General features: G+C 46.4%; 1 protein-coding gene across 1 annotated transcript in view; it reads left to right on the forward strand.

The window, feature by feature from the left end:
* The first annotated feature begins 5804 nt into the window (after positions 1-5804).
* LOC101936510 (aryl hydrocarbon receptor-like) overlaps positions 5805-27929 on the forward strand; it is a 116823-nt gene continuing 94698 nt past the window's right edge. The window contains exons 1-2 of the mRNA XM_065562161.1: positions 5805-6026; positions 8352-8539. Coding sequence (XP_065418233.1) covers positions 5986-6026; positions 8352-8539 — 229 coding nt within the window. The 5' untranslated portion in view covers positions 5805-5985. The remainder of the gene's footprint in view (positions 6027-8351; positions 8540-27929) is intronic.

The raw sequence follows: 27929 nt of genomic DNA on the forward strand, positions 1-27929 counted from the left end.
TGGGGTGGAAAAGATGTGAGTGAAAAATACCTTGCTCTTTCTGAAGGAGAATATACTGACTAGCCCTGAACACACACCCTTTTCCAAAGGCCATGCCCACCTTGTCTACCTCAGAGTCTCCAAAGCGAGCAAGCCCTGCACCCCATACAGTGCACCCTTGCCTACGATGGCAGCATTGTGAACCATTTCTGAGACAAGTGGGTGGAACTTGAGTCCTTTGTGTCAAATGCCCACAGTTCCCAGCAGAACACAGGGCTCGAGTAGAAGAGGGAGTGAATCTTGCAGTACCATCCTATCCCTGGGTCGTAGTTTTCCAGGAAAGGGTCTTTCTAGGACCTTTTTCTACTTGGAGATGCTGCAACAAGCAAATCACTTTGTCCATTGCTAAGGAGACGCTGTGGGATTTTTCATGCCTGTGGCATCAAAGCTAAAACAGAGACGACCCTTCAATGAAAGCGGCAGGCACTTGGCATCTTCGAGGAGCTGGGGCCTGGTCTCCTGACTCTCACTCCTGAATGAGGATAAAACAGAACAAGAGACATACAATTCTCCCCCAAATTTAATTAATGCTTATTTTTTTAATGAGCGTCATCAGCATGGAAGCATGTTTTGTTTTTGAGTGCAGTTATGTAATAAAAAGAATCTACATTTATAAGTTGCACTTTCACAATAAAGAGATTGCACTTCAGTACTTGTCTGAGGTGAATTGAAAAATTCTATTGCTTTTGTTTATCATATTTACAGTGCAAATATTTGTAATAAAAATAATATACACTTTGATTTCAATTACAACACAGAATACAATATATATGAAAATGTAGAAAAACCCAAAATATTTAATAATTTTCAATTGGTATTCTATTGTTTAACAGTGCAAATATTTGTAATAAAAATAATATAAAGTGAGCAATATACACTTTGTATTCTGTGTTGTAATTGAAATCAATATATTTGAAAATGTAGAAAATATTTAATACATTTCAATTGATATTCTATTATTTAACAGTGCGATTTAATCACAATTAATTTTCTTAATCAATTTTTTTTTTTAGTTAATCGCATGAGTTACCTGGGATTAATAGACAGCCCTACTTTAAATCTTATTAAACTATGTAGAATCTGTTTGGCCCACAAAAGGTGGTACTTAGATGTCGTAAGGTTGGGCAGCACTGCGCTAGAAGGTTGCTGTCACAAGGTGGCTGTCCCTTTCAGGGTATGGATCGCAGCCTCACCAATGACATAGTGAGCTCTCCTCTCCCCAGGTGTGGAAAAGGATGGTCCTGTGACTGGTGGGCCATGTGACCAATCAGACTTCTGGGGTAGACAAGGGAGATTTTGGGTGATGCAGAGGTTTGAGCCAGGGGAGTAGGGCGGCTCCTGAGACACCAGTGAAGCAAGGCCTGAGGTGGTATGACCAGGTTGTGGAGGGAGGCTGGAAGACTGCACCCAGCAGTGATGCCTGGGAGGAAGGGCTGTTATTGTGCAGGTTCTGTTTTGAGTTCTGTTTCTTGAAAGACTTTGTTTCTGGCCTGGCTGGGACCAGGGAGAAACACAGCACTCACCCTAGAAGGAGTGCTGTGGGGTCACTGGACCAAGAGGGAAGGGTTTAGGCCGGGAGGGCCACTGGAATCTGCATAAAGACTCCAGCAAATTAGATCCCAGAAGGGGAATCTTGTTTTAAATAGTTTATTCTGTGGAGAGTTACTGGGAGAGCCAGGAGACAAGTCAAGGTGGGGTGCTGTAGGGCCACCTCCTGCCATGAGGGGGAGCTTTGGAGGCAGGGTCCTCACCACAGCTGCTCTGGTGCTGTGAGGCTGAGTCCATTAATGCTTGTCAAGTACTTTGTGATCCAGCTGGAAAGCCCTGAAGCATTTGTATTTCAGCAGGGACTCATTTCAGTGAAGTGTTGTAGCAAGTCCTCGAGACAGGACACTGGTGACCCGAGTTTGTGGCCGCACTAGTTGCCCCACGTGGAGCTGACACATTCCTTGGAATGGAAGCTCCATGCTGGAACCAAGTTCTTTTGTCTGATTTTTCTTATCAGGCCTGGCCCTCCCCTCAGTCCAGTGGTCATGTAGTTTTTCCCAGGGAGAATTACAGGGTTTATGCAATATAAAAGAGGTGAAGTGAAGGTGTAGTTAAGGGTGGACTGTCCACTCAGTTCTTGCCCAGAGCAAGAATATTATGTGCACCTGCTAGAACGTGCTCACTCGAGCGAGCCTCTCGCTTTTGGATTTGCGAGCACCCAAGTTACACAGCGAAGCCTGAGCACGTTGATGGGCGGGTTTGTCTGCACAGAGGAGAGAGAACATGCAGACATTGTCCATTTCTCTGTCTCAGCTCCATGTGGCCCCTCTTTAAAGACACTCAGGGGCAGCTCTATGCATTTTGCCGCCCCAAGCGTGGCAGACAGCTTTCGGCGGCATGCCTGCGGGAGGTCCGCCGATCCCGCGCCTTCAGCGTACCCGCCGCCGAAGCTGCAGGACCGGTGGACCTCCTGCAGGCATGCAGCCGAAGGCAGCCTGACTGCTGCCCTCACAGCAACTGGCAGGCTGCCCCCCACGGCTTGCCACCCCAGACAGGTGCTTGGTGTGCTGGTGCCTGGAGCCGCCCCTAAAGACACTGAACGCTATGGCACAGGTTCTACTAAACACAGTCCCTAGTATCTGTTCTTGTTATCCAGCGCTACAATGCACTGGAATCTAAACAGTGTGGCTTTCTTGGGCTAGGACTACACTGGGGGGGAGGGTCGACCTAAGATACGCAACTTCAGCTACGCAAATAGCATAGCTGAAGTCAGCATATCTTAGGTCGATTTACCTGGCTGTGAGGATGGCGGTGAGTCGACCGCTGCCGCTCCCCCGTCGACTCCGCTTCTGCCTCTCGCCGCAGTGGAGTTCCAGAGTCGACGGCAGAGTGATCGGGGATCGATTTTATTGTATCTACACTAGACGTGATAAATCGATCCCCAATAGATCGATCACTATCCGCCGATCTGGCGGGTAGTGTACACGTACCCTTGGTCTTATCTCTACAATTATTTGATTCTAAACACTTCACTCCTCAACTGTCCTTACCAGATTGCGCTTCTGATGATACTGAGAGGTGGGAAATGATGTAAAGGCGAAGTCAGACAATTTAGCAAGTTACCACAAGGTACAGTATATCACATAATGTTTTATGTCTGTCGCAAAACTAAATATGTCCCCTCTTAAGGGGAAGGATTTAGAGAGCAAAATGTGATTTGTTGAGATGTTTAAGGCACTATTGGTTTTCTTTTTTAAAGGCACAGTTTTCAAATGTGGTCGGTCCCTAGAGAAAGCTGTAAATTGAATTCAAGCACCAGGAAAGTGACACCAGAAAGATTTTTGCTCCAGCTGATCAAAATAGTGAGGGAGATACTCTGAACAGGGATTCATTGTCAAGCCAGACAAAGCTGCAGAATTGACATAGCCGGTCTGTGGGGGAGTCACCACTCCTAGCATGAACATCTCTGCCAGCCATGGGATTTGCTTGCTATTGGTGCAGTTTCTCCTTCAGAAAGGGAGGGTGGGGAAAAGGTGGAAAGGAGCAGTAGCTCTAAGGTGCTGGTGTCTGTACAGGTGTGGTCTGGGACGTGGACGGAATCTTTAGTGCTTGCATAGATAAATAAATGCTGTTCAAAGTGGGGTTCTGGAATAGAATGATGATCCCAAACCTGCTAAAGTCATTGGAAGTCTCTCTACTGACTTTGATGTACTTTGGATCAAGCATGTCGTTCATAAGGGCACGTCACAAAGATGACAGACCATCAATGGGTTTGTTCCATTCCAGGATGTTCAAAATGTTTTTGCAATGCATTTTTTCCTTTATTTTTCTGTTTCAGTTGGATCATAAGCACCAACACCAGTCTCTGGGTGCTTGTCCCAAAAATGAATATATACACAAATTACAGACAAGGACTACATGCAAAGAATGTTAGTCAGATTTCAAAATTAAGTATGCAAAAGTTGGGGAAATGCCAGATTTATAGTTGCCCAGGCAACTTTAATTCAGCTCCCAAACTGTGGAGTCTGGGGTCTTGTGGAAAAATTATGTACAAGGGGGCTGGATCAAGGCTGCATGATTTGCAAAAGTTGAGAATGTTTTTTAAAGCGCCAGAGGTTTGTTTTTTTCTTTTGCTCCCTTGAAACTTTTCCAAAGTTGGAGAAAGTTTGAAAAGTTAGAGAAGAAGAAGGAAAAAGTTGGAAGGATATTGCCTGGACATTATTAAGTTTATTGCACTCAGTGGTGAAAAGGTGGAGAGAGGGGAAATGAGAAAAAATCAATTTTTCAAAATAATATTTTGTAAAATGTCTTGAAAACCAAAAAATTCCTGGGACTTTCAAGCTGGGTCCTTTTGCACAAGCAACGAAGGACTCTGCTTTCAGTTCAAGCAATGAAGAGAAGAAGTCTCTAATACAGAGCCATCTGGACAGCTTGGCCAACTGGGCGCATGCAAACAACATGTGTTTTAACACCGCTCTGTGTAAATGTATACATCTAGGGGAAAAGAATGTTGGCCATACTTACAGGATGGGGGTCTCTATCCTGGGAAGCAGGGACTCTGAAAAAACATATGGGTGGATAATTGAACATGACAGTCCAGTGCAATACTCTGGACAAAAGGGCTAATGCAAGCCTGGGGTGAATAAATTAAGGAATCTTGAGTAGGAGTAGAGAGATTATTTAACCTCTATATATGGCTGCTGGAATACTTAGTCCAGATCTGGTGTGGAGAGGATTCAGAAAAGAGCCACAAGGCTTAGAAAACCTGCCTTCCGGTGACAAATTCAAGGAGTTTAATCTATTTAGTTTAACAAGAGGTGGTGGAGGAGTGACTTGATCACAGTCAATAACTAGCTCCATGGGGAACAAATATTGGCTAATGGGCTCTCCAACTTAGCAGAGAAGGGTCTAACATGCTCCAAGGTCTGGAAGTTGAAGCTGGACAAATTTGGACTGGAAGTAAGGTCTACATTTTTAACAGTGAGAGTAATTAACTGCTGCACCAGCTGACCAGAGCTGTGGTGGCTTCTTCATCACTGACAATTGTTAAATCAAGACTGCTGGAGGAATGATGTTGGGGCAGGTCTGTGGGCTGTGCCATGCCGGAGGTCAGACGAGCTGGTCACAGTGGTCCCTGTGGCTATGAAAAAGCAGTCTTGCATTCAGTCCTAACACAGCGCTCAGCCAGGGGCATTATTTGCAGTTGGCTGGTTTGCCTTTTTTCCAGCTCTCGCCTGGCACAAGTGTGTGTGGCCGGGGCTCAGGTGGCAACCAGCCCTTCCAGGGCCTTTCAGTGGCAAGCCAGTCTCCCCTCCTAGCCTGGTTGCGCTGGGGCTTTGCTCTTACCCCCGCAGCCCCAGCGCAGCAAGGCACCTGCTCCGACCTCGACCCGTCTGCGCCCACAGCAGCCAAGCCTGGAGGCTTCACTCAGCCAGAGCCGCCTTCATCCCTCCTCCTCTCCCGCCCAGCGGAGAGGGAGGCGCAGCCCGGCTCCCAGGAGATGCCCGGCGTCCGGCTCTCCCCTCGCTCCCATTGGCCTACCGGGGGTCGCCTAAGGTGCTGCTGCGGCGGCTGGGTGCGCTAGCCGCCGGGAGGGGGGCGCCAGGCTGGGCTGCCTGGAGCAGCGGCAGAAGCGGGGCCGGCTGGTTGGCGAGGGAGCTTTGCAGCCCGGCGGCAGCGGTCGTGACTGCGCCCTGCCCAGCGATGAGCAGCCCCGAAGTCCCGGCCAGGCCAGAAGCGGCTGCGGTGCCCCGGAGCTAGGGCTGCCTTGCCCGCGGGCCAGCGGCTCGGAGCTCAGCAGCAGCCGGGCGTGGAGAAGATGCGCCCCCGGCTGGCACGGCCCCGGTGCGCCCTGGGCGCAGCGCACTGAGCCAGGCGCGGCCGGCTGCTGCCCCGAGTGGCCTGGTCCCCCGCTCCTCCTGCGCTGAGCCGGCAGGCGGCCCCCGAGGAGCCGGGACAATGTACGCGGGGCGCAAGAGGAGGAAGCCGGTGCAGAGGACGTAAGTGAGGAGCGGCGGAGGGCTCGAACCTGCCGCGCTGGCTTGGCCCCCTGGCGGGGAGCTCTGTCTCGGGGGCAGCAGCGCAGGGGGAGGGGGGCGGTGGGTGTCTGGAGCTGGGGTGCACGTGCGGGGATGGGGGGGGGGGGGAGAGGTGGTATTGCTCCGCAGGCGGCACTTTGCCCTTTTAGCTCCCAAAACTTGACAGAGCAAGTGTTGGGTTCGCGGGGAGAATGAGTCCAACCCGCCTGCCAAAGGTCTCTGCCCCCAGTGCCTGCCCCGGAGCTGCCAGCGCTCCCCCTCCTGCAGAGTCCCCCCCCCCCAGTGCAGTGTTCACAAGCCGACTTCTCTCTCTCTTTTTTTCTTCTTGAAACCCTTCGTTCATTCCCTCGCTCCCTAGCTCCGCTGCTACGGATTTCCGCTGGGCAGCGGTTGAAACTAGATTTCTCTGTGTATTTCCCAGCTGCGGATGTTCCTCCTTGCCAAGGAGGAAAAGCCAAAGTTTGAGGCTAGTAAGGCGCTGTGATGCAATGCCAGCAAGGTGAAATTGCCTTGGTAAAATGGTGCCAATGAACTCCTTCCCTTCCTTAAAAAAAAAACCCTTTTCATGAGAACCTATGCAGGATATTTGTTGAAAACATATGCACCATCTATGGTCTGCCTGCATTTGCATCAGGGGGATGGTCAGTGCATGGCTATTGCACCATATGCCGCTTCTTCAATACGAGATAGGCTAGAGCTGTCATCCGCCGTTGGTCTGGGAAGTTCTATATAAAGGTTTCAAAGACTTCACATGGGGCATGTTCTGATAAAGAACTCTGTTTAAATCATCAGTAGCCTCCATTTGAAAAAGATACTCGTGAACAATAGTTGTCCTTTCACCGGCTGACCTAGTTTTAGTTGATAACCTTCCCAAAGATTAATTACGGTGCCCCCTTGCTTGGCTAGACCAGTTCAGATCCTGTGAACATGCCCTAAAAGAAGTGACCATGGCAGATATTTGGAATTAAAAGAGGTGCCTTAGTTATTTTATAGACTTTTTAAAAAAAGACAAATGTTCTTTTTATAACTGGAGTGTGTGGGTTTCGGTTTATCCCTTGCTTTTTCTAGTGTTCACACTGAATTATTTTATTACTATTGATAAAATAATGTGGTACATCTTCAGAAGGTTAAAATGAACTTCAGGTCTGTGCTTTCTACCCAGATGTGCACCATCCAAAACTATTTTCATTTTTTGCTTTTCTTCATGGTTAGGGAATAGGTGCAAGAGACACAATTTACTAAAATGGCAGTGCAGTTAAAATAAAGGGCTGGTTATCATGTAGTATGAGCTAATTATTAATTTAACAGGCACAAATGGTTTGCCTGTTGATTTGCATCTGTTCATTGGGATGAATGGTCAATTTTAATACTCAGTTCAAAAGTTTGGTTAAAGTGCTGGGTAGAAATCTTTAAAATACATTAAAAATATGAAGCCTTTTTGACCAGTATAAACTCTGAATGGCTGGAACTCCGTGACCCAGGATTGCCTGGTTAAAGTCTGTGACATTCTCACACTTGCTTCCTTGCAGCCACAAGAGCAGGCTAAAATATGGAAGGGAAGAGGTTCAAAGTCGTAAAACTTCTAGAGTAGATTTAGGAGGCAAGCAAGCAGGGCACCCAACCTCATGCATTGAGCAAGTGTCCTCTTGAACCTGGATTCGTTTGTTTAAAATGAAACAGATAAATGTCCTTGGAAAAAGTGGCATGGCCCTTTGCATAGGTAAATGAAAGGCAACTGACTGACAAAGGCCATTGTTAGGGTTGGGAAGTCTGGTAGCATGATGGCAGGAACAACTGGAATCAGAAGCGATGTGTGTGTGTGTGTGGAGGGGTGCATGCAAGATCATGTGCCCCCCCGTCCCCAGTTGCTGCTTGGCTTGTACTGAGTGTGCTCACACAGACTGAGCATGCTCAGTAACATCTGCTGAAGTCCCTGCCCTCCCTCTGCCTTTGGCAGGTCTTTGACTGGGATCATGAAGAACAGCTGCAGTTCATTCTTGTTTTGAGGCAAAGGGGTTAATTGTAAGCGCTCGGGGCAGGGGCCATATGTTATTCATCTGGGGATCAGCGTGCACGGTGCTAGAAGCATATTAATAGCAGGAATAAATAAGGGGTTGAAGTAAGAGCTCCCATTCTGTTAAGAAATCAAGAGTAGAGGTCGGCAGCCAGTCCTCATAGCCCCCTCTCTCACCCTTGCTATGTGCTGGAGAACTCTAAAGAGGACCACCCTCTCCCTGGGCACAGGTGTGTTTGTGATGTGTCTCCCTTTGCTCCTCCCCCTGACAGAGTGAAGCCGCCGCCCCCAGAAGGTGTGAAGTCGAACCCCTCCAAGCGCCATAGGGATCGGCTGAACTCAGAGCTGGAGCGGCTGGCTAGCTTGTTGCCTTTCCCTGAGGAGGTTATCTCTACCCTGGATAAACTCTCCATCCTGCGCCTCAGCGTTAGCTATCTCAGGGCCAAGAACTTCTTCAACAGTAAGAGCAAACTGGGGGGAGGGTGGGAGACTGGAGTGGGCCCTTTCCCATTAAATACACCTGTGACGTTGCACCCTATATGATTTTATGAAAATATGCTAATGAGTGTGAATATAATGTAACTGGAATATGCTTCATGCAAAAGGTCTCTTGTATCATTACAAAGTTTATAATCTACTGAGTGTGGTCATCCTATTTGTATAAATGTATCATTCTTATATCTGAAACTAGAAATATGAAATATAACTCTGTGGGCCTATTGTAATTATGCAAAGTGTGGGCCATTAATGGTGGTTTGGAATCTTGATGGCTCCCATTAACCAGGACAATTGTCTGCAGATGGCTCTGTTTTACTTGTAAGTCTCCTGTATATGTGTGTGCTGGCAAGTGGGTAATGAAGTTTTGCAGTGACGTGATCATGTCACCTGAACTGGAATCCATTTTTAAACTGGTGCTTTTCCATTGAGAAGGAGGGGTGGGAACCCAGAGAGGGGCAAAGGATTCCTGCCTTATGCAAAAGATATATAAGTGGGTGGAACAGAACAAAAAGGGCTACAGTCGTGAGAAATCCCCTGGCTATCACCTAAGCTGGAACAAGGGCTGTACCAGGGGAAAGAATTGTGCCCAGACTGGGAAGGCATCCAGTCTGTGATAGAAGCTTATTGAAACATCGCTGAGGGTAAGATTTTATCTGTATTCAGTTTTCTTACTGTATTAGGCATAGACTTGCATGTTTTATTTTATTTTGCTTGGTAATTCACTTTCTTCTGTCTGTTATTACTTGGAACCATTTAAATCCTACTTTTTGTATTTAATAAAATAACTTTTTACTTATTAATTAACCCAGAGTATGTATTAATACCTGGGGGCGGGGGGATGACAGCTGTGCATATCTCTCTATCAGTGTTATAGAGGGCAAACAATTTATGAGTTTACCCTGTATAAGTTTTATACAGGGTAAAACGGATTTATTTGGGGTTTGGACCCCACTGGGAGCTGGGCATCTGAGTGTTGGAGACTGGAACACTTTTTAAGCTGTTTTCAGTTAAGCCTGCAGCTTTTGGGGTACGTGATTCAGACCTGGGTCTGGGTTTGTAGCAGGCAAACTTGTCTGGCTCAAACCAGGCAGGGCGCTGAAGTCCTAAGCTGGCAGGGAAGACTCAGAGGTAGTCAAAGCACATCAGGTGGCAGTCCCAAAGGGGGTTTCTGTGACCCAACCCATCACAATACCATGTTCCCTTCAGCTCTGCAACAGAACCAGCAAGATGCGTGCTGCAGGGAAATCTCACCCTGTGTGTTAACATGCCGGCAGAGGAAGATCTTTTCATTGCATAAGGGAGTGGTTATTGTGAGAATCTGATTCCAGCATGTTGCCGGCCTCTTTCACTCGCCCCCACACCTGCAGACATTAAAACGTTTTTTAACCACCAACACAGCGTAATGTGGATCTGCCACGTCACACTTATATTAAGGGAAGCCACTGGGACGGTAAAAAGCCCTCTGAAACTGAAGCGTTGCTTCATGCTTATCTGGTGCTACTTTTTCCTGCTTTGGAAAGCAGAAGTCCCAGAAGACCAAGCAGGTCTCTTCCATCAGATCTTTTATATCTGTTCTGTATTCAGCCTTTTATTTGAAACATGGCACGTGGAATCTTGTCTAAAATCAGTTAGCTCCAGTAGCGGATGTGCTTTAGTTTGATTTAATTTTGGCGAGAGAAGCGCTCCCTGTTTCTTGCAGTATAATGACATCTCCTGCCGCAATAGTCTCCAAACTGGGCTTGTCCCCTTCTTACTTTACAGTACTAATTTTTATCTCTTGAGCCGAAGAGCTCGGAGGGAGCAGAATCTGTTCCCATGCAGAATACATATACTGGAACGAGAGGAATCAAATCTATTATGAAGCCTAGATAACAGACTAATAATACCAGATCTCAGTGCTCAGGATGCATCTAATTGAGCAGTGTTGTCCTAGCTGTGTTGGCCCCAGGATATAAGAGAGTCAAGGTGGGGGAGGTAATATCATTTGATATTGTTACAATCGAACTAAAGATATTTTAAAATATGTTAAAGAATTCATCTAGCATGCCATTGTAATATAACATTAATATATTCCATTCTTGTCCCTCAAACTCTGACTGCCAGATGCTGTCGGAGCAGCATCCAACGGAGGATGGATCGCTTGATAATTGCCCTGTTTGGTTTTTTTTTCCCTCTGAAGCATGTAACATTGGCCACTGTGGGAAGACAGAATACTGGGCTAGATGGACCATTGGTGTGACCCAGTATGTCTGTTTTTATATTTAGACTTTGGTTAGACTTTTTCTATACAAACAGCATCAGTTTGAAAACGATACTCATTTGACTTACTATAGAAACATTTGCAATAATTTTTATTTGAATTCCATTTAGTTTTGCTCTGTTATAAATCTGCTTTAAACATGATACAGTGCTTATAAGAATGGGCAGGCTGGTGAAATGAAAAGCTGATGTTATTAGAAAGCAGGTATTTTACTCTGCAGTGCCAAATCAGTTGACATTGAGTTGATAACTATTTCTATTTTATTTTTAACTTCACATTTTCATTATTAAATAGTTCCTCTATGTGAGCCCTCATTGTACTGAACATATCAAATGCAACATTTTTTAACAGCAGCATTGTAGAAGAAATTCAGATCTTCAGAGGTTTTCCACCTCTATTATAATCCTCTGACTCTCTGAAATAATGGTAACAGATTCAGAGAAATATAACTTGGTTTGGGTTGTGTTATGTAAAGGTTTTCATATTGCAGAAAAATTGCTTGTTTTGACAGTGAGCTGATGATGTCTGCTGAAAATCAGTGGTGCAGTGCGGGCTTTGCATTCTCTTGAAGCATTAATAATTTAAAAATCACAGCTTAAAGAATTTATAAAATGGAGGCATGGGAGCCACCCTTTAAACCTTTAGCCTTAAAATGGCTGGTCTTGTCACAAAGAATCAAAACTTAAGTTACAATGCTTAGACACTCCTTGTCTAAGAATTTCAAAAGAAATTCTGCCAAGATACTGCAGAAATTGAATTCGGAAGGAGAAGACAACAGTCTATGTCATGGGGATAGTGTGCACTTCATGGGTTATAGACACCCAGAAACTTGCATAATTATCTGTTCATTTTGAATTATTTCAGAAATGTAAAATGATCTGGACAAATTGGAGAAATGGTCTGAGGTAAACAGGATGAAGTTTAATAAAGACAAATGCAAAGTGCTCCACTTAGGAAGGAACAATCAGTTTCAGACATATAGAATGGGAAGAGACTGTCTAGGAAGAAGTATGGCAGAAAGGGACCTAGGGGCAGGGCCGCCCGGGGGTGGGGGGGGGGAAGCAAGTGGGGCAATTTGCCTCGGGCCCCGCAGGGGCCCCACAAGCCCTGGCCTGGTGGCGGTTCGGGTCTTCGACAGCAGGGGATCCTTCAGTGCTGCTGAAGATGCGGAGCGACTGAAGGCCGCCGAAATGTCGCCGAAGACCCGGACCATCGCCGGGTGAGTACAAGCGCCGCAGCTCCCCCGCTTTGCCCCAGGCCCCCTGAATCCTCTGGGGGGCCCTGTCTAGGGTTATAGTGGACCACAAGCTAAATATGAGTCAACAGTGTGATGCTGTTGCAAAAAAAGCAAACATGATTCTGGGATGCATTAACAGGTATGTTGTGAGCAAGACACAAGAAGTCATTCTTCCACTCTGCTCTGCGCTGGTTAGGCCTCACCTGGAGTATTGTGTCCAGTTCTGGGCACTGCACTTCAAGAAAGATGTGAAGAAATTGGAGAAGGTACAGAGAAGAGCAACAAAAATGATTAAAGGTCTAGAGAACATGACCTATGAAGGAAGGCTGAAAGAATTTGGGTTTGTTTAGTTTGGAAAAGAGAAGACTGAGAGGGGACATGATAGCATTTTTCAGATCTCTAAAAGGGTGTCATAAGGAGGAGGGAGAAAACTTGTTCATCTTAGCCTCTAAGGACAGAACAAGAAGCAATGGGCTTAAACTGCAGCAAGGGAGGTTTAGGTTGGACATTAGGAAAAAGTTCCTGTCAGGGTGGTTAAACACTGGAATAAATTGCCTAGGGAGGTTGTGGAATCTCCATCTCTGGAGATATTTAAGAGTAGGTTAGATAAATGTCTATCAGGGATGGTCTAGACAGTATTTGGTCCTGCCATGCGGGCAGGGGACTGGACTCGATGACCTCTCGAGGTCCCTTCCAGTCCTAGAATCTATGAATCCCAGTTTTTACATTCCTGGTGCATTTGGGCATATTGGCCTCTCTATATTTGCATTAAAAAAAAAACATAAAATGCCTTGCTTAAGGTTCCTAATATATTTTTGTGTCCCCCCGTACTGGAATTTAATTTGTTGTTTTAGCTGCTAGCATTCAAAATGCTAAGCATAAAATAGTGTACTTTGAAGAGCACCTGGGTTTTAGGACTATACCTCCCTCCATAAAGACAACAGCTTAGTTTGAGGCAGCATCCTTGGTTATGTGACTGGCTTAGTCAGATTAAATCAGCATTAAGGAAACACAGATCCTTAGAGATGAAAGTGCTACCACAAACCTAGAGATGTGTTTCTTAATTAGTCCTGTAGCCTTTACAATGTTTTGTATTAAACAGTTAGCTTTGGACATTGCTGCAGCAAGTACTTTTGAGCAACTTAAAGAATCCATATTTAAAGAGTTTTCCAGCGTTATTCATTAGCTCTGATCAGATTCAGCTCAACTGCAGTGTGGTTTGTTTGTGTAGACTCTTGTACTCTGGTTTTATGCGCTCATCCTAAAGATCATACTGAGACTACCTTGTGCAGTGAAACATTTCTGGTTTCCATATTTTCATTTTCACAAGCATTAAGCTTCTCTTAGCTTACCTCAATGCACGTCTAAAACGTACGCTGACCCTTACAAGCCCAGTATTACCTACTTTTATTATTAGTCTAGATTATGTACACTTACGTACAGACTCTTACAAGTAATGTTATTTATATTAAATGAGATAATGTGACATTAAGCTCCCTACCCTTGTGTTTTTCTTGTGCTCTTGGATTTGGGTCTCTTCAGCGTCTGATCTTGGCCGAAGACTGTGGATGCAAGTTTTTGACTTTGGATCTAGCCCTATTCCCATTGAAATCAATAGTGTGTAGCAAAACTCTGTCTGTACATTTAAGGGGGTTCTATACAGCAAGGGAGTGGTTAGTAGTAGCATAAGCTGCTCTGCTTCAGGATGTGGTCGTCACTCCCCATGTGAGCCTTGGATCTGACTGGCCCCTGTTGGTGGCACCCAATAAGGGTCCCTGCTCAGGGTAAGGAGTCATGGCCAACAATGGATCCAGTCACTGTGGGCCAAGTTCCCCAACGGTGGTGACTGTGGATGAGCTGTGACTGTGGATGTGTGGAGCGCACAGGGAGGAGAACAGCTAGATCTTTGAAAAGGCTATCCAGGCCCTAAGGAACCAACAGCATCTGTCAGAAGAGTTCCTGGGGAGGGGGATGGTCCAAAAACAAGACACCCACTGCGCCTCCCCAGTCCTAAGGAAGAAAAATGAAATGAAGGGGCAATCAGCCCTGCCCATGACAACAGCACCAGTAGCGCCCCTGCTACTGCCAACTCCTAGAGGATGGAAATGTTCTGCACACGCAGGACGAGTGTGACCTAAACCCCTCTCAGGGAAAGCACAGCCCTGATAACGCCAACTTCTGGGAAGTCCAAACCAGACCTTAGTCACGTTCTGTCTCGCCACAGGGAATGTGTTCACACTGAACAGCACTGGCTGCAAGACAGCTCTTGTCAAAGAACTTGCTTGCTACAAGATCGTAATCGCTGGCATTGCGGAGGCTTGCAAAGCAATCCTGTTGCTGTGGAAGGAGCAACCTTCCTCCACTTTGGTGGTCCCCACCAGACTAGAGGTGTGGCACTTGTCATAAAACAGCCTCTAGAACAGACTTTAACCATATGGAACCCCCTTTCTCCATGCTTATTTTGTGCTTGGCTTAATTGCCATCTTGTCGTTGTGGCCTTCATGCCAACAGACTATGCATCAGCTGCAGAAAAGGACACCATAACTATCTCTTCATTATACATGTGCATTATTGGGCTGTTGGGTATATTGGCCACCAGCTAGCAGCAAAAATCCATTCTACTCTGCCACATGACACGCTGCTAGTACTTGGAGATTTCAGTGCTGCATCAAACTGGGTATGAAACTGTGATGGGTTTCCAAATGCCAGCACCACTCGGCTTCTGACCTTGTGTGCCACTGAGGGCTTGTCTGTTATGAGCACCTGGTTTTAGGTGCCACAATAACCATTGTTGGAGTTGGAGTGGACATGCCATGAAAGAAATTGATCACATCCTTGTCAGAAATTGCTCCATAGTGAAATCTCACCGAAGCACCAGCATACTCAGACCTTAGACTAGTTGTTCATCTTTCACTCTCTTTTCTAACTCTGCGCAATATCCAGCATTTATCTGAGGTACAATATCCAGCATTTATCTGAGGATCGTGTTGAAGCCGTGAAATACACACAGGTCTTCGAGGATCACATACGTAATCTCGGTACCCTCTCTGACTACTTGGAGATCACCTGGATTGGTATACGCAAGACTGTATCACGCACTGCCACCGAAACAGTTGGTTTCAGATGGTCACGTAGTAGGGTTGCTATGTTTCTAATGGCTGGTAACAGGACCCCCGAGGCCCCACCCCTCGCTCCAGCTCTTCCCTTGAGGCCCCACCCCTTTCTCCAGCTCTTCCCCCTTAGATAAAAAAAAAAAACAGACATCAGGGCTTGTCAAATGGCACCCAGACATACAAGCTGACACCTGGACTGTCTGGGTGAAAACCGGACGGGTGTCAACCCTTTTACGTAGGCCTCCTATCCCCGCACGCCCAAAGCAATAGGGACAGCATCCGTGTACATTTCCTCTCCTGGTGCAAAGCTCTGCCTGCAAAATGGGTGGATGAACCGGGATCAGATCTGGAGCAGTCTCTTTAGAAAAGTACTGAAGTGTGGGGGAGGAGAGGTCCGCTGCCTCCTGGGTGCCCCCTCATGGCCAGGGTGCCTCTGCAGTGATTTTCTCCCTCAAAGGGCTTCTTAAACAAACGCCACCCAGGCCTTTTTTGGCCATTCCCCACCCCTTCTCAGGGGCCGAGTTTATTCACAGAAATAAAGCTCCAGAATAAAACTCCAAGTCCCCAAACACAGTCCATCAGTTTTCCCCTCTTGCTGGGTCACTCCCAGGCCTTTCCTGCCTACAGTCTCAGTAGGGAAATCCCACGTCCAAGGGCTTTCTACTGGAGCTTGCTTATTCCCAGCAGTCTCTAAATCACCCTGCTCCCTGGCCTTCCTGCCCAGGGCCTTTCCTTCTTTGACCGGCCACCCCCAGGCCCTGCCTGGCTGGAGACTCAGGTTTTGGCTTCTAACCCCCTAGCATCAGGGTCTTGTCTGTAGGACCTTTCTCTTTCCCTGCAGCTTCCTGGGCTTTCCCCTTCGCTACAGCCACCTGCTGCCCTTCACAGAGAATTAACTGATCCAACCCCAGCATGCCTCTTTTGTACTCGGGGTTGGCTAGCCCCAGACCCTCCAGCCCTTAAGGGATGAGCCAGCCTGTTACAAGTATGATGCTGCACATACAACTTGAGTCTAATAAAAATGCATACACTATGTAATTCACATTTTGTGCACATATAGACATGCAAACTCAGCGTGAGCACTGGGTTTTCCTCCTAGATCATACATCAGCTAATAACTATGCCCTGTGGCTTGTTACAGATGCCGAGCCGCTTCCATTGGGTAACAAATTGAACTTTATTTCCATGCAACAAAAACAGAGATTTCCTTTTTCTAAAAAAAAAAAAAACTGTTCAGCATTATACAGGGCTTTCATTTTCAACAGGCTCTCACTAGTTTCAAGAGCTCTGGGGCTTGCTGCTTGCAATTTGTGTGGAGCCACTGACCACAAATTACGGAACTGCCCTATCACCGCCACCCATAAAAGAGTATTTAAAAACAAAAAGCTTAAATTTATTGTAGCTTTTGTTTGGCGAGGGCTCAGCCTTTCTGTAGGGCTGTTTCCAATAAGCTAGAAAAGAGTTAGGGAGAGCCGGATTCCAAGGCGACGACTCACCGGCGCGGTGACGACTCACCGGCGCAACGCCTCCTGCTGGTTGTCCAGGGAATTAGCTCTTTTCCAGCTCTGGAGCGCCCTCTGCCGGCTGATGTCTAGCCTGCCCCCCCACTCCTCTATCCCCACCTTGCCTAAGTGGCTACTGCAAGTCATCATCTAGCCCCACTTACTGGGGCAGACTGCAGTCTGTAATGGCCACTCATCATTGGCAAGGGGGATTGGACCAGCTGCCTCTATCCCTCTGCAGCCCCAGTACCCTTTGTGGGCCCTTAACTCAGCCTGCAGCCTGGGGCTTTGCTAGCCTGGGGCTTTGCTAGGCTGGAGCTCCCCAGCTCCCTCTGCCCTACCCCAGCACTGCTCCACCCTAGGTACTCTCCTCAGCTTCCCAGGCAGCCAGGTCCTTCTCTCTCAGACAGCTAGAGAGAGAGAGTGTTTTTTAGCCTCTGGCCCTCAGCCCTCTTATAGGGCTAGTTGTGGCCTGATTGGGGCGTGGCCCCAGCTGTGGCTGCTTCCCCCAATCAGCCTGGCTTTTCTCTACCACAGCCCTCTCCGGGGCTGCTTTAACCCCCTCAGGGCAGGAGCAGGATGACCACCCCGCTACAGTGCATCTCCCCCGTCTCCTTCCCATGAAAAATCTACTAGTAAAGGAAATAAAAGACAGTGCTTGTTTAATTGTCTTTTAATTGCAAAACAGGGAGTAATAGCCTAATGCTGCAAATAGGAAGGGGGAAAAACAGGCTAGGAAATCAGAACAACTTTTAGCTGGTGGAGGGTGATAAAATATGACAAAGCTCCCTAAGAGACTTAAAGATGGAATGGAAAGGGTAAGTGTGGGGGAAGTGGGCAGAAGAGTCTGTGCCCACTGGAGCACACGCCTCTCCAGAGCTTGGGCTGGAACACAAAATCCTTGAGTTTCACCATTCCTCTGCTGTTGGGAGATATATTTCTGAAACCAGTGGCAAAGCGTCTCCCCCCTCTCTAGTGCTGATCCCCAGAGGGGATGACAGCCTACCGCTGTGATCAGGTCTGGTACTCCTTTAGCTCAAGTGGCAGAGGTCTGTGTGGCAGGACCCATGTGGGTATCAATGTGATGGAATATCAATGCACTCAAAAGTCAGGAAATGTCAGGATTAAGTTTGCCTCTGCAACTTTAATTTGTCCCCCAGTATCTGTTATGGTGCAGTCTTGAATTCCATCCTGTTTTTCCCTGCCTCATTCAGTGCACAGGATGGTTCTGCTCAGGGGACGAATCAAGGTGTGCAATGAAGGAGACTGTTGTCTGTAGGTTCCTCAAAACTCTACTCTGCCCTCATGTCTACAAAAAAATTGACAGCAGATAGGCTGCTGGTGTGCTGAGACCACTGCCTGTCCTGCCGACCAATATTGTCTCATCGTTTCCCGTTTGTCTGTATCCAACTATTGTCTCTTGTCTAATACTTAGATTATAAGCTTTGGGGGGCAGTGCCTAGCACGGTGGGGTCCTTGTCCATGACTAGGACTCCTAGGTGCTATAATAATGCACATAATTAATTCATAATCTCTTCCTCTTTTGTTGCTGAAGTTGGAAGGTGTGTAATGAATGAGGCAGGGGCTTGCAGGAAGAGCAAGGATGGTCTTGGGGTTAAGACAGTTGAAAGCTGCCCTGGAAAATTGGTGTCTCCAATTGGCACCCAAAATTAGCAGATACTTTTGTCTTTCATCGCTTTGTACCTGAGTTTCCCTCTTCAAAAAGGGGATAATAAGACCCTCCCCCATTTCACAGGGGTGTTAATTAAATGACTGTTTGTGAAGCATTCAGATGCTATAGTGATGCACATTATAGAAAGTCCACGAGAAATTAATAATTTTGTCTTGAGAGTAGGGTTTGAATAGCATGAAAGAAACAAGGCCCGAGGCCGAACATTGGATAATGGGGATAAAACAAACCATTCAATCGCCTCTCATTGAGTGAGCACCATCCATCCTGTGCATTGAATGAAGCAAGGGTCCTGTGAAAAAACAGTATGTGATCATGAAATTAAAGACTGTATCATAACGCACGTGCACAAGGGAGCCGAATTAAGGTTGCACAGGCAAATTTAAGCTGGGCATATCCTAACTTCAAAGTGCGCAACTGGTAAATTGGAACTGTTTGTCCAAAATAGAAGGGCTGGGAGTGGGGGTTGTGCTGCTGGTATGGCAGAGCCTAAGAGCCTGTCTATATGGAGAGTTAGTGTGCAGCAAGCAGGGTTGTTAATCTACAGCATGCTAGCCTGCCGCACACTAATTGGCTGTGTGGACCCTGCTACCGTGCACTAACAGTTGCCTAGTGCACTTTGACTTACTACAGAACTTTTAGTGCCTGGTAGTAGAATCCACATGGCCAGTTAGTGCATGTCAGGGTAGAACATAGTAGATTTTCCCTCCAGCTTGCTGTGCACTAACCCTCCTTAGAGACAAGCCCAAAGTGACATCCTACAGCTGAAAAGCATATGTGTAACATGCCTTTCACTTCGCTAACATGTACCACGTGTGCTACCTTCACAGCTTTCTCCTGGAACCTAAAATCTTGTAATAAGCAGGACTTGATGGAGAGGTTAGTATAGAAGTTATGTGCTCTTTATGATGTTTGACATTTTTGGAAAACATTATCTGGGAGAAGCCATCATTAGAGCATCGTTTGTGTTATCTGTGGTGACATGGGCTTTCCATCACAGCCCAATCAGAGGGGGAGGGATAGCTCAGTGGTTTGAGCATTGGCCTGCTAAACCCAGGGTTGTGAGTTCAATTCTTGAGGGGACCACTTAGGAATCTGAGGCAAAAATCTGACTGGGGATTGGTCCTGCTCTGAGCAGGGGGTTGGACTAGATGACCTCCTGAGGTCCCTTCTAACCCTGATATCCTATTATCAGTGTGTTCCAATAACTTTAGTCCCAGTTAGGATGAGATTCTCTTGTCAGAGAATTACCAAGGGGCTAGTTTTGTTTGATGTGTTCTAGTCTAGCCCCACTATTGGGTAACAATTAGTGGGACACGAGTCGCATGTCAGCAGAGTGAGCTCCTGCTGTTCACGCTGGTTTTTGCTCTTCTCCTGGCGTCACTCAGTTGTAGCTTCTCCTTTCTCCTCCATTCAAATCTTGACGCTTGGTTCTTTGCTCTGGACACTCTCTGGCCCTCCCTTCCCAGCCTTGCCCTGGCTTGGTTTAAGGAATTCATGGCTTCCTTTTAGGCTAAAATTGTCCTAATTTGTGGTGGCACCTTGTCAGCCATATATACAAATCTTTGGGTCTCATTTTCCTTCCTTCATCTTCTCCCTGACCCTTGGCTCCCAGGATCCTTGCAATTATGTCTTCCTGTAAGAAAACTGCCTCTTCTCCTGACATTCATCCCTCCCAATGGTGTGGAACTGTCTCCCTTTTCTTGCTCTGGACATCAGCAGCTCAGTTACCTCTGCCACCTCTCTGCTACTTTACTCTCGCCGTCTTCTATCTCATTTCAGCCTTTGACACTATGGGATGCTCCAGCCTCCTGGACTAGACCCATAGCTACAAAAGCATCTTAGCATCTCCTTCCACAGCTCCACTCCTACCTATCAGAACTCTCTGTCTTTGGCAGTGACTCTACCCTGCCCCAAGACTCCTCTACGGCTTCTGTTCTGGTCTCTGCTCTCATCTGTCTTCTTCTTCTTGGTCACCCTGGGCCAGATTCTAATCTCAGCCACATAGCTGTTAGCAGCACTGGAGTCACTCTGTCTATCTAGTCATCTTTCTGGTCCCCATTGCTGTAGTATTGAAGCAGCAGCCATGACTCCACTTCTGCTGAAATCCTCATCTGCACCTTCCTATCGTCTCACTTGGTGACTGTTTTGACTCCTTTTTCTTTGACATTTCCCTCTTCCCCCAAAACCAGGTCTCCAGACACCAACATGTCGAGATTGCCACCCACCAGGTTCTGACACGTACAAAGAAGTAGCACCTCAGACCCCACCATCTCCAGCTGCTCCAGTGGCCTTGTTCCTTTCAGCGTAGTTCCTGGAGCAGATATTTTAGAAGAATATCCAGTCTTGATTAACAAATGGTCAGTGATGGAGAATCCACCACGACCCTTTGGTAAGTTGTTCCAGTGGTTAATTTACTCTCACTGTTTAAAAATGTATGCCTTGTGTCCAGTCTGAATTTGTCTAGCTTTAACTTCCAGCCATTGGATTGTGTTCGATTTTTTTTTTTTTTTTTTGCTAAATTGAAGAGCTCATTATTAAATATTTGTTCCCCCTAGAGGTACTTATAGACTCTAATCAAGTCACCTGTTAGCCTTCTCTTTGTTAAACTAAATAGATTGAGCTCCTTGAATGTATTACTATAAATCAGGTTTTCTAATCCTTTAATAATTCTTGCAGCTCTTCTCTGAACCCCCTCCAATTTATCAACATTCCCCTTGAACTGGGGTGAAGTTGAGAGAGATAGCCTGGAGCACTGGGCTTGGTGCAGGACCTCAGATCTGAACCAAAGGTTGTGAACCAAAGTCAGGCCATGTATTAAATCAGATACTCACAAATTCACTGTCCAGTACATGATCTTGGCAAAGTTGCTGCTAGTGTACTAGGCACTAGATATTTCTGTAAATATATTTCAGAAGGCTAGCACAGATAAACCCCAATCTAATACAAGATAAGGTTAACAGAACAATGAATAGGGATATTGTGTCTGAGATATCAGGAACAAGGGGAGGTAACAAACAGATGTCATGAAACATGCAAGGTGGTATGTAAGTTGTTTGTCTCAGTATAAATGTCGGGGTACCTCGCCTTAACCCTTTGTATGGCCGAGGGGACAGCAGGGACTCCTGCTACTAACTGAACTGTCCTTGCCACGGGTCACTCATGTGTTAATGTAATTGTGCAAGTTGTGTGAGTCGTTAGGACTTGAGGGCAATAAACCTGGCTGAGTGCTTTTGTCACCGAACTGTGCCTGTCATCTTTCTCTATGAGTAACACTGAGGTCTGCTGAATTAGCAGGCTGTGTTCTGTGCTAGTGCTGATAACACCGGAGCTCCAAGGACAGAAACACTGACTGACTGTAAAAACATAGCTGTCTTAATAGCATCTCAGCAATAACATTCTCCAGCACTCTTCTACATGAAACATGCAAGGTGGTATGTAAGTTGTTTGTCTCAGTACAGAAACAGACCCAGTTTTCCAGCAGCGGTTACACCAGTGCCAAATACAGAGGTAAAATAACCTAACCAAGATTCCTCTGTTTATACATCCCATGATTGCATTAGCTCTTTTGCCTGCAGCATCACACTGGGAGTTCATGATCAGCTGATTATCCGCCACGATCCCTAACTCTTTTTTAGAGTAACTGCTTCCCAGGATAGAACCCCCCGTTGTGTGAGTATGGCCGACATTCTTTGTTCTGCATCCCCAAAGAATACCAGATGGGTGTAAATCACACTGATCTACTGGACTCCTTTCCTGCTTACATCCAATGGCTACCTGCCCACTGCTCTGAATTTTTCTGTGGGAGTCAGTGCAGTGGAGAAAATAGCAGGGAGAAATGTTTTGTATGGGTAGAGGGATGAGATCTGAATTAGGGGCGGGTCAGTGCTTCTCTGTAACGATTTGCTTGTATCTTTCCCAACCTCAACCCCTTTGTCTGTCTTTTAGATTGTGATTTCTCCAAGGCTGGGACTGTCTCTTATCTGTGATTGTACAGCACCTAGCACAATCGGATCCTGATCATAGCTGAGACCTTTGGGTGCTACTAGCATGTATCTTAATAGTAACCATTTACATTTATGTCAGAACTGCAACACTGAACTATCCTTGGACCCAGCCAATGAGCTTCTCTTCTACACTCTACCCAACCACCCAAGAAACTCTGTTCTTTCTCCCGGAAAGACTTACCCCATAACTCATCGGGCTGTATTCGCTTATAGCCAGTAGGATGGATGTTCAAGTGTAAATGGGAGCAGCATTTGGCGGTGATGGTTGTCTGGGCCACGGGACATCTGTATGCAAAGTTCCTTCTCATAAATGAGAGGCAGTGAGGGTGTATTGTGTGGGAGAAGAGGATTGGCAGCCATGGGAAGGCAATTGGGCTCTTCTCTTGGGGAAGGGAAGGCTCTAAAGTAAAGAGAAAGTGTCAGTCCTTTAATGAAATGATTGAATAGTAATTTGCATTGTTTTCTGAGCTTGGTTCAAATGGGTAGCTTGTTCCTCAGCAGCTCTCGCTCCCCAAACTGAAATGGAGCTAGAAATGCTGGGACCCAAAAACTGGAAGGAATCAACAAAACTCCTTCAGGATCCCAAATCAGTAACAGAACGCCACTTCTCCGTCCTCCTAGCAGTGCATGGAGCCCCTCAACTGTGTGTTCAATAAAGCAGCTTATCAGCTGTCTGGTGGGAGAGGTACATTTCTAATCTTTCCGAGAGATTTCTTGCAAAAAAGTGGAGAAGTAGCAGTGATTGTCCTGTGGGAGAACCCAAAAGCTGCCCTCTGGGGCAGAGCAGGTGCCAGCACTTTTCCAAAGAAAAAAAAAAAACAATAGATAGAGTGAGTTAAATCCCTTGAAAACACAACTGTACACTTGGAAATACAACAGGAGAGGAGCTACCAACTCTAGAATTGAATGGTGGAGTAAGTGGAGAATTACCCTAAAGGCGCAGGTACAGAAAACGAGACTGCTACACACATGGGAACAGAACATGCAAACTGCCAGTGTCAACTGAGGAACCAGCAACTGTATAGCAAATCCCCTAGATGGCTCACCCAAGACGGAATAAAATGAATAGCAAAGCCAAAGAGGTAGCTGCAGTCTGCACTAATCATTCTAGGAGCCGGTACAGTGAGTAGCAGGCACCAGATTGACTGATCTCACTGAACACTTACATGCAGTGCTTGAAGTTTACCAGTCACTTACTAGTCAGAGGGAGATAGACTCAGTGAGGGTGAGGTCCTCATAATTTATGTCTAGGGGCAGCGTCCTGGGGAGACCTGACCAACACCTAGAACTCAAACAGAATGAGACCTGATCTGTTCTGTACGTTTGAAAAACAGTTTTGAGAACCTTGTTTAACTTGCATGCCAGCCTGCAGCTCTTGGAAGAAAGAGAACCAAGGTTTGTGGGAAAAAGGCTACTTTTGGTATTTCTAGGCTGGCTAAGTCCCTGATTATGGATAGAATAAATTTACATGATAATCTAGCACACTGCTGAACATCTACTTTTTGCTATATAAAGCAATTCTCAAGAGAAATGCCTGGCCCATTCTTTCATATTTGGAGCATCTGCATATCTTGGAGGATTCTGGGGATGACTCTGAATGTGCTTAACACTTGTGTCTTAGACTTCATAGAAACTTCATAAAATCATAGAAGATTAGGGTTGGAAGAGACCTCAGGAGGTTATCTAGTCCAACCCCCTGCTCAAAGCAGGACCAACCCCAACTAAATCATCCCAGCCAGGGCTTTGTCAAGCCGGGTCTTAAAAACTTCTAATGATGGAGATTCCACCACCTCCCTAGGTAATTCCACCACCACCTTCCTAGGTGGTGGTGGAATTACCTTCAAATTTTTTCATAGTGAGGGATTCTCTGGTGATAGTCTTTTCCTTTCCCAGCGTAATCTTTCTAATTGGTTCAACCATCTTTTAGCAGCATTGTGCTCTAGCAAAGAGACAGTGGACTTGTTGTGGAGGTTTTATATGTTGTGACAAGCCTCTCTATTATTATCCCATAAGGTGCTGCCTTTTTTCTCCCCCTTCCTCCTCAACTTATCATTGTACTTGTGTACAATCGCAGAGTTTTGTCACTGATTGCACCTAACTCCTGATCTTACTTCCATGAGTTGAATTACAGTGGCGTTACTTGAGATTGTGCCTGTGTGACTCAGTATTTGTGAAGAGGGCAAAAACACATTGCCTGACTGAGCAATATATCTTTTTTTTAAATTGATGATTGCTAGTCCTTACAGTATGAAACAGGAAAGTGAAGCACTGCTGGTTTGCGTGTGGTCCCCTGAGCCCAAGATTTAAAATGCAGAGAGGTTACAGTTCAACTTGAATTGGGCATTCTATTTTTAAGCACTTACTTTGAGGCATTTATAACTCTTGCAAGTGTCCCTGGAGCTAACATTTTTTTCATGCTCGATCTCAGATCAAAGGTGAATTATTCTGGAAAGTTTGAACAAAATCCATGCAGCTGTTTTTGAGTTCTGGGTGGAAGACTGCACATGAGAGGAAAGGGGTGAAGATGGGGAAGGAACGAAGAATCGGGAGGAAGTGGGCAGGACTGGTATCTAGGACTGTTGCCAACTGTTCTGTTTGGCAAGGATTGTCTTGGGCTTTAGAAATGCGTCCAAGGATCTTCCCATCCCAGCCAGTGTGCAGGGCTCTCAAACCAGGGCAGATCAGTGAAGACAGGAGGCCAGAAATTGCTGAGCAGCTGAGAGCTGCTTCTTGCCCATAGCTGGTCATTGCCCTGTTGTGACTGGCCAACACATATCTGTTGGCTTGTGTGTCTCAGCTATGTGGCACTTGCCTGTTAGAGACACCTGCTTCCAGCTGAGTTCTCCTGTCCCCAGAGGAGGTTTCCAGCACTGCTTTGCTTTCAGCAGCCTGCCATTGTCACTGAACTCGGGGTCCTGATCTCACTCCCTCAGCTGGCGTTGAATCAGGAGATGATCAGAGGACACCGTCCATCCACCAGCGTTTCTGACATTCAGATCGGTCTTCCACTGAGGTCGTAGGGGACCCATTAGCTCTCTTTCCACTCCTGACTCCCCAGCAAAATACTCCAGCCCCCAAGCTCATAGCCTGAATCAGAACGACTTTCTGGCTGGCCAGCTCTCAAGCTGCTACTCCCAGAGCCAACATAACTGCAATGCCCTCTCTTCCCAACTCTCCAGCCAGGGGAGTCTGGTAAGAAAGTAGCCAGCTCTAGAGAGCCAGCCATATCCCAGCTAGTGGAGAGGGGAAGCTGGCTTTTCTGATTTTGCAGCTTTATTCTTCCAGGTGTTTTGCTGCAAAGGAACTGCCCTGCCTTTGTAATATGGCTTTATGCGATTCCCCCACTCTCTTCTTTTCTTTGCTGATGGCGAAAGACTGGCCAGAACTCCACTTCTACTGAAATCTTCATCCGAACCTTCCTGTCCTCACTCTGTGACTGTTGGCTCCTTTTTCTTTGACATTTCTCTCTCCCCCAAAACCATTCCAGGTGGACCTCTAGCTTGCACCCCACCTGACCCACAGAGGGCAGATGTCCTTTGTTAATAGTAGAACTGGGTGGGAAATGGTTTCCCTGTTCCTTGAATATTTTCAAAGTTCAATATTTTGCTCTGGCTTGAATCAGGATGAAAAGTTAAAATCTCAAACTTTTGTGAACTGAAAAACCCAAAACATGGTGTGAATCCATCAACATATTTTGTTTATTGAAAAGTTTTGATGTTGACCTTTTTTCTTTAACTTTTTTAGTCTAATCAATTTAAGTTCAGGAACGAAAAGTCATTCCAAAATGGAAAAGGAGAATTTTTCATTTAGCAAATGTCAATTAAAAAACAAACAAACAAACAAACAAAAAAAACCCCGTGTTTTTTTCAGTTGGGAGAATGTTTGAAACTGACCTTGATTCACAAACAGTTTGGGTTCCGTTTTGTTGAAAAATTCCTGACCATCTGTAGTTGATGGTGACCTTATGGTTTGGCCATTTCCTTGTAACATTTTCATCTACCCACCAGCATCTAAATTTGATCCAAGTGCTTTTCTTGCTCTAATCTGGTGATGACGTGGTCTGTGTTTGATGCGAAGGGCATGCTGAGTTCTGGCTGATCAGGATGTGGGGGAGATTGTAGAGGAAGATGAGGAATTGAAGATCTGTAGGAGAGCAGGGGAAGGGAAGTGGCTGGAATCAGAGGTCCAGGGAAGGGAGGAGATCATGTGGCACAAAGATGGAATGGAACAGGGGACCAGAAACAGATAAGAGGGAGAGGGGGAGTGGAACAGGACAGAAAATGGGAGAGAGAGGAAAATATACAGAAGGCAAAGAAAGAAAAATAGTTGGAGTAAAGGAAAATAGGAGCTGGAAGGAGAAAGTGAGAGAATGCAGACATTTACAGCTGAGTAACAACTTGTTTATTCTGCCACTGGTTCTCTCTGTATCCAGCCAAACACCATCTCTGGGCGTTTTCTCTGCATCTCAGTGCTACGTTCCCACAGCTGGGCTAAGCGTCGTTTTCTAGCTCAGCAATTCCTTATGCCCATGCTTGTCTCTCATTAGTTTGCTCCTTGAAACACACCCAGCAGCCACTTTCTCTCTCAAGGAAAAGGAAGCAGCAGCAGTTGCTGTAGGTTGACAGGCAAGGAATCTCTACAGACCAGGCACCTACAGTGCTCTCCTAGGATAGGAGTTCATCTTGCCATCTCATCAGACAAACGAGGGGTATTTTCAGGTGCATTGAGCTAGAGGCGCTGAGTTCCTGTTTACAGTACTAGATTGGGTTTCAGGGATCTGTTGTCCCCTGTTCAGATCTGTTGTCCCCTGTGTTGGTCTGTTGTCCCTGGCGTGGATCTCTCCCTTATAGGATAGAGGAGGCTGAGTTTCCATTCGTGGAATTGCCTTTTCTAGCAGGGGCATTTGGAGGTGGAGCTTGGCTTTCCCATTCCACGAGAGATCCATATGGCTTGCAGGGGATCTGCAGAGGCTCTGTGCCTCCACACTGTTTTCTAGCTTCCCAAGTGTCATTCCTGGAGGATCTGCACTGCTAGGAAATCCCCTGCTGTGTATACCCCACATCTGCTCCTGTTCTCTGTAAGATGGACAGCATTCAGCAGAGAAGAGAAAAAAATCTCTTTACAGGCTCCACATTAACTTACCTGCCAAAGTCATGAGAGTTTGGCTGGCCTCTCCCTGCGCCTTCTCCAGCGATAGATCCAGACCTCTACAGGCCCCAGCAGAGGGTCATCAGAAGGGGGGAATGATGGCATGGAGGCAGCCTGCTCCCTTCTGCTCCTTCCTCACTTGCTTCTCGTTCCCTCCAGCCAGGGCTGCAGAGGAAAGATGGGGCCCTACATGTGAAATCTATGGGTTAAATTTCCCGAAGTATTTAGTTCTTGGGGGCACAATGGTAGACCCCCTTCAAGGAGCCGATGTTTCAGGAAGTGCTGAGCACTGGTTCGTTTAGCTGAGCCCCAAGCTGGACATCCAGAAGTACAAGCCTCTTTGGACGATTTAGGCCCAGCTGTGTTAATATTTCAAGGGCAAAGAGACCATGGAG

Source organism: Chrysemys picta, chromosome 11, assembly GCF_011386835.1.
Source record: "Chrysemys picta bellii isolate R12L10 chromosome 11, ASM1138683v2, whole genome shotgun sequence".
Classification (NCBI taxonomy): Eukaryota; Metazoa; Chordata; order Testudines; family Emydidae; genus Chrysemys; species Chrysemys picta.